The sequence below is a fragment of the Buceros rhinoceros genome, unplaced genomic scaffold (genome assembly GCF_000710305.1).
Source record: "Buceros rhinoceros silvestris isolate BGI_N320 unplaced genomic scaffold, ASM71030v1 scaffold13934, whole genome shotgun sequence".
In the NCBI taxonomy this organism is placed as follows: Eukaryota; Metazoa; Chordata; class Aves; order Bucerotiformes; family Bucerotidae; genus Buceros; species Buceros rhinoceros.
Window position 1 is genome coordinate 78754 of NW_010407812.1, and position 6712 is coordinate 85465.

At 48.0% G+C, this 6712-nt stretch overlaps 1 protein-coding gene across 1 annotated transcript in view; it reads right to left on the minus strand.

The window, feature by feature from the left end:
- Positions 1-166: 166 nt before the first annotated feature.
- TNFSF15 (tumor necrosis factor (ligand) superfamily, member 15) overlaps positions 167-6712 on the minus strand; it is a 13444-nt gene continuing 6898 nt past the window's right edge. Inside the window, exons 2-4 of the mRNA XM_010134633.1 lie at positions 6329-6380; positions 5736-5783; positions 167-594 (exon numbers count right to left, since the gene is read on the minus strand). Of these exons, the coding sequence (XP_010132935.1) occupies positions 167-594; positions 5736-5783; positions 6329-6380 (528 nt within the window). The remainder of the gene's footprint in view (positions 595-5735; positions 5784-6328; positions 6381-6712) is intronic.

Below are 6712 nucleotides of genomic sequence, written 5' to 3' on the forward strand. Positions count from 1 at the left end.
TTTCCCTACCCCTTCATCTAATGCTTCAGGAAGCTGCAGAGGAGTGACAGTACAGAAGAAGGGTAACAGCACAGAGATCACACCCCAATGCACCCACAAAGCCAAGGTCCACCCAGGTCACACCAGGGCCCTGAAGGGAACCCCCCCACCAGCTGATGCCGGAGACCTACAGTAAAAAGGCTCCGAAGAAGGTTTTGTGCTCCTTAGTGTAATCCACCAGCTTGATGTCGCTAACGTTGACCATGAGCTTATCTCCTACTTCTAAGGAGACCACGGCGCCCAGATAAATGGGCTGGAACCAGTTGTTTCCATTTTCACTGAGGGTCTTGGTGCCAGTCATCAGCTGGGTGGGCTCGGGGTAACTGTCAGTGACTTTGGTGATGATTTCAGTAACAGAATTAGTTCTGCTGGTTGTGTCAGTGGGTCCTCGGAAAGTGACCTGAGCATAGACATAGTAGTCCCCAGATACAGGTATCACCAGTGCGTTGCTGGAATAAGTCAGGTTGTTCTTGGTAAAGGCCAAGCCTCGCTTGTCTTCCCACTGCAGGACGGGCAGATAGTTTCCCACAGTGCTGGCAAAATCTTGTTTCTTCACTGCGGGAGGAAGAGAGAGGGAGAAGAGGTGGGTTAGTTTGCTACAGCCGGAGATAAGCTGGTGAATGTAACAGGGGATCTCTATTCCAAAGGGCAGGCAATTGAAACAGGGTCATCAGAACGCTGGGACGGAAAGGTTCCTGTTTTACAGCTTGAAAACTGAGGAGAACCGGCTGCAGGCCAACTGCCCAGTCATAATTCTGGAGAGTGTCCATAGGGTGCTCAGATCTGAGTAACCTGGAGTGAAAGGCAAGGATGCTTTTGGAAATGCTTGGCCAGTGAGGGCTAAGATCTGCTTATGGGCCAGATCTTGAACGATGAGACTGTCCTTCCTGAAGGCGGAGTCTCAAGGCACTGTGGAGCAATACAGATTGCTTTACCCTGCAGCTCCAGGCTGCCATCTCAGCTATTTACAGAGTGAAAACCTTGTCCTTAAGTGAATCCAGTGCTGGGGCTGTGGTACACACGGGTAATTAACGCTTCGGAACTCATAAGAAATATGAAAGCACCATTTTCTTCAGTAGCGATGGATCATTGTTACGTTTCTTAGACTTTTTCACCACGATCAGCATGATCACCAAGCACTGAGACACTTCAATTTCTCTTCCTGCCAAGCGGCTTCTGAAGGGTGTTTGGGTTTCTTAGCCCTTGGGTCAAGCTTTTCTTCCTGAGTGTTTGCAATGAAATCTTTTGCTGTAGAGTTGCCTTTGGTTTACCAGTGTCATTTGGTTTAACCAAAAACTCAGGAGACGCCACTGTGCTTCAAAAGGCCCAATTCCAAAGCAACGTATTATGTTCAAAACCATTTTTATCTCTTTTTATTTTTAAAAAAAAAGAAAAATAAAAGCATTGCTGGAACAAAACACTAAGCCTGGTGTTAGCCTCAGCTTTCCTTCAGACTTTTTCCCAGAACTGTGGGTAGCGGATGACAAGCAGAGCTCTGATCCAGACCCTAACATCAGTGTGATCCAAGCTGAGGATGCTTGCCAGGCTGCAGGACCTCGGAAAGGATTGGGGAATTGCTGCCCTGTTCCCTTTGCCTCTTCCCCACCATCCAGATTCCTCTCACACGACAAGAAGGAAAATAAGCCCTAGCACTTACTCATTTGTTTACAGAGAGGCAAAAGAGTTCTTTCTGCTCTTCACTGCCTGTCACATAAAGTTGTTTTAAAACAGCAGCTGTGGCAGTGAAGAGGAGGAGAATAAAAACCATTAAGATTCTGCCAGGTATTAAAATGAAACTGGAAAATCCATGTTAAACGCTGGGAAAAACTGAGGTAACTGACTTCCAGGAAGTGCGACCTTTTTCGTGAGCTTGAGTTAATGTTTAAAGCTGATTTTGATTCAGTATTTGGGGAAGGGGTGTGTGTGCACGGGCAGGGAGGCAAAGGGAAAGCAGGCAAGGGAAAGCTTTGACATTCTCTTGGCAATAACCATTAGGTTTATCCTGGGTGAAATGAGATTCAGAAAAACGCATGTGCTCAGCTGCCAGTATCTGTTTCCCACTCCTTCTGGCAATAAATAATCTCAAAGGAGACAAAAAGGTGTTTGGAGTGCAGTTTCTTGCTTATTCTCCGAGGAGCACAGCAAAACAATGGCTTTTTCCCCCAGCCTGGCTGTCAGTGCTGCGGAAGTATCAAATCTTTCAGGTCTTTCCCCAGGAGGCAAAGAACATGAGGAGGGTATTTCGGTGTGAGAGAACAATAAGGGTTGTGATAGCAAGCCAAGACAATTATACAAGTGTCATATGGTCTCTGAGGCTTAGAGCCAACAGAGCTTTGCTGGATACAGAGAGGGTGATATAAAGAAAGTGAAGGTACTCCTGGTCTGCCCTCATCGGGTGTCCGAGGAGGGCTCCGAGCCCTGGCAAATCTAAAGGAGCATTTGGGTCGCTCTAAGGATTTACACGAGCTTGGAGTAACACCTCCCTGAGATCAGCTGGTGGAGGCACGATCATGTTTGAGATGGGAAGGGTCAGAAAAGAGTAAAGTGTTTTCCAGAAAATGTCTTGGGCTCTTTTCCATCTTGGGAATTTTTGGGGGGAAAGCGAAGAGAAACTGCATGTGAAATATGTCTTTTCCATCCAGAATGATGCATTCAAAATGTCATTGACACCCAGTTCTTCAATGTTTTTTGTAACTCACAGGCATCTCAAATGAAGTGTACATCATTTCATAACTTCTAGAATTAGGCAATTCTAAGTTTTACAGCTATAACCTCCCTTTGAGGATAAAGCTCACTCTATCGATGCTCTCTGTTTTGAATTTAATGAGTTTTTTCCGTGCTTTCTCTACCAGTCAAGAGGAAAAATGCATGTTCAAGTGCCTTTGAATACAGTACGGCTCCTTTTCTAGCAGCAGTTGTACTTTGTACTTGTCATTTATTTATTTCACAAATATATGGAGCTATACTTCCTGCAAATTTACCTATTATGTTTGCTCTTGAAGTAAATAAAATCCAATTTTAATAAGGGATTCATTGCTACAGCTCCTTTAACTGTAAAGGATCCACTATAAATTTTTGGCATCCCTTACATGTGAAATTACTTCTCCTTTCCCCAAATCCCTTTTGGTTTAGTCCCTCGCTGGAGAATCCCTGTTGCTTGGGAGATTTGGGGTACATTTTGCGGCATAGTGCTGAACTAGAGATGTTTCTATGATTCGTAGCCCTCAGCGGTGTGAGAGCCTGATGCTGAACACTGTCCTCTGAGGCCAGACTCCTGGTCTCAGCAACAGAGTAGAGCCCGAGTCTCCTGTTATAGTAAAGCCCTTGTACAGCAGGTACTGCAAAGTCCCGTGGCTGCAGGGTCTCTTGCTCAGGATTGTACCCTGGAAGTTTAATAACTGCCCTTAAAAGGTCGTTACTTCCAACAAGCAAGTGGAACCAGAAAGTGATGCTCCAGCCAGATTTAGTGGGGTGAGCTGCAGGCTGGTGACAAGAAGGAATAGGCATTAGTCTGCATCTTGACCCAAGGTGCAACCAAGTAAGTCAGAGAGGGGATGATGGCATGGCTTGGCATGGCATGGCATGGCTTGGCACAGTCAGCACAACTGTACATCAGTGCACAGGAGAGAAGGGGGATGGAGAAAAGCCCTTGTAGGGATTCCCCTGGATTGTGCCATTCTTCACCAGCTGTAGCTGCCCTAGGAGAGGAGATCTTGATGCCAGTTTGGGTGAGTTCAAAATGCTCAGAGTCTGTTAACAAGAGCAAGTGGAAAGATCATCATAAAGGAATAGGGACCAAAACATGGAGTCATTCTGCTGCTGCTAATTCAGTGGTGCGTTCCCATGGAAGTACTGCGGCTAGTTTTCTTTCCTCTCACTGCTCTGCTCCCACCTGCAGAATATACACACCTAAACTTAGAAAAAGGCAAAGAGAGTAGAGATCTGGAAGAGATTTCCGACAAATAAGAGTTTGTAGTCTACCACCTTGACTCTTCATGGTTTTTTGAGGAGACCAAGGTGGCCCCCAAGAAGTTATTATGCAGTGAGTTTAAAGTAACAGGAAATATTTTGTGACTGCAATGCACTGCTAAGCTTGAGAAATCACTGCCACAAGGTAGAGCACCAAAATTATGCTTGAGCTAAAAGAAGGTCCAAGAGAAGTTCATGGAAATTAGGATCTCTGATGGCTACGTCGTCTGGGTGTAGCCTTTTGCACAGAAAAGGAACGATGAAATCCCCTTAGCCTTTCCATTTTCATGCTTCTTGATATGGTCCAGAGTGACTGGCCCAAACCAGCAGGTTGAAGAGGACGGGGAGACTGCTCAGGAATGATGGTGAAGGAATTTTTGCAATTGAGGGGCCTGAGGAAATTTGAAGAAAACTGTTGGGTGCTTCCCTGTGGCAAATGGACTTTTGTGGAAGCCAGGGAAGTTCCCATCAGCAGCGCTGGGCTTTGGCGCTCTTCTGAGTCAGCTGCACTGGGAGCCTCTAGGGCTCTCTACTGGGGGACTCAGGGGGAACAGAGAGGCTTACTCTAGCAGACGTGATCCTTTTCTTTTGCAAACCTGCACTTCAGCAAAGATGTGATTTTGAACAAGGACAGGTCAGTTCTGGAGCTCTAGCAACCCGCGAGTGACAGGGGACGGACCAAGGATGTGCGTTTGGAAGGAGCTTGTGGATTAGGAAAAGTAAACCATGATGGGAGAGAGATCAGCCCCGACATACTGAGTGGTTTAACCCTGCAGGTGAATTTCTGAGAAGCATCATGCTGCTTCTTGCGTGCTTCAAGTTACTGAAGTGCTCCCCTGGGACAGCACACGAGATGCTGGAGAATCCTCTGCCATGAGCCGTATTTTTGAGAGGTATGAACGGCCTTAGGTCAGAGTGGCTGGAGAGTCTTTCAGCACTCAACTCCATCCACAGGGGAACCAGCCATGAAACTTTTCCTCTTCTCTGGTAATGCCTAAATTTTATAGGTGGGTGGAGCTGGAGTGGATGGGGGGGCTCAGGACAGTGTCCTTGGTGTGATGACAGCCACACCTTCAAGGCTGAGGTGGTGAGATGGTGGCCTGGCAAATGCTGGCAGCCCCTCAGAAATGTATGTCAGCCCAGCCAGCAACAGTGCTTTGTGATGGCACCTTCCTAACACGAGATGAGGGCTTGGAGGTGTCCAGCTGGACGTAACTCTTCCCTTGCTTTCTCCAGTGTGAGTCAGAGATGGTCCCACTAAAAACAGGAGGCTATTCGATGGCAATAGGGTGTGTGTGGCTCAAGTCAGACCTTGCAGAAAAATAAGGGCCCTAAAACTTGTCTTATTTGACATGATTTTGCTTCAAAGCTGGTAGTTATTCCCAACTCGCTGCTCTGTGAGGGCTCCCTTGGGCTATTTACCCTGCCATTCCTAGGGGATCCAGAAGATCACTAAGATCCCAGGCATCTATTTCTGTTCAGATATAATAAACAGTTTGGAAATACGGCAAGGAGAAAATTTTCTGTCAGCTACCTCCTTCCTGAGCGCTGTTCTACACACACAGGCTGTGGTAAATCTGTCATGGTCAGCAAGGCAAAGCTGGTGATTATTTCCCCATGTTTCCTGCCACAGCCGATCCTGTCAGACCCGTACAAACCAAGATCACGGCACTGCGACATCTGCTCTAACACCCGCGGGAAACGCTTCAGGTTTGAACAAGCCTTACCTGTCAGGTGCGCTCTTGGCTTTTCTGCGCTGGAATGTGTGTCTGTAACTGGGGGGGAAAAAAGGAAGAAGGGGTGTAAGGATGTTTGCTGTTACTCGAGTCAATGAGGTGTGAGCGGTGAATGATGCCGCTGAGGAACCGCGGGCAGCCCCTTTCCGTTCCTGCATACATGAGTCAGGACTCACTTGCCACGATTGTTTATTGACACTGTTGAGGTAATAAAATCTCTTCGCAAATGACTGAGCTTGCCAGGCCTGCTGAGTGTCGGCTGGCACATCGCAGCCGTGTCTTATGTCTCTGGAGGGTGAAGAGAAGAGTGCCTGGGCTCCCCAGTCCATGTTCCGCCCCCGGAGAGCCGCTGGGGAGGTCTGTGCCCGTGCTGGGAGGAGTGAGCTTGCCCAGCCCTGGGGTTAGGAACGCTTGCACTTGTGCCATGGCCACAGTTATCTCCCTGCCTCTCGGCACTCAGGTTTGCCTCTGTCTGCCCTGGCTTGTTTGGCTCGGGAGGGATTGGGTGGTGAGAGCGGAGGGCAGGTGGGAGGTAACTACCAGCAGCCGCGATTGCAAAACCTCGGTACGCAAAGGGAACTTACCAGAAAATACTGCCCGCTGCTTCAGAAAGTGAGAGCCCCTCTCTCCTGTGACCTGCAGGAGAGATCGACAGCAGTTAGCCCATGGCTCCAGGGTGCACAGCACCTCCACAGAGGGGCTGTGTTGCATTATCTCAGAAAACAGAATAGCCTCAGTAGTAGCATAAAAGCTAGAAAGTCAAAAGAGCTAGAGCTTTTCCGTACAAGGGCAAGCCCTGACAAGGCTTTGCTGCATTGCTAGAGTTTTCTGCTGCTTGTTTAAAACCGCCTGCTTCTCTGAGAAGGTGCCAGGGACAGGACCTGGGCTCCTGCAGTGGTTGTTGTGTTAAATGCCAGTCTTGTTCAGAGGCTGGACAAGCCGTTGGGCTCACTGGGGGAGGATGGGAA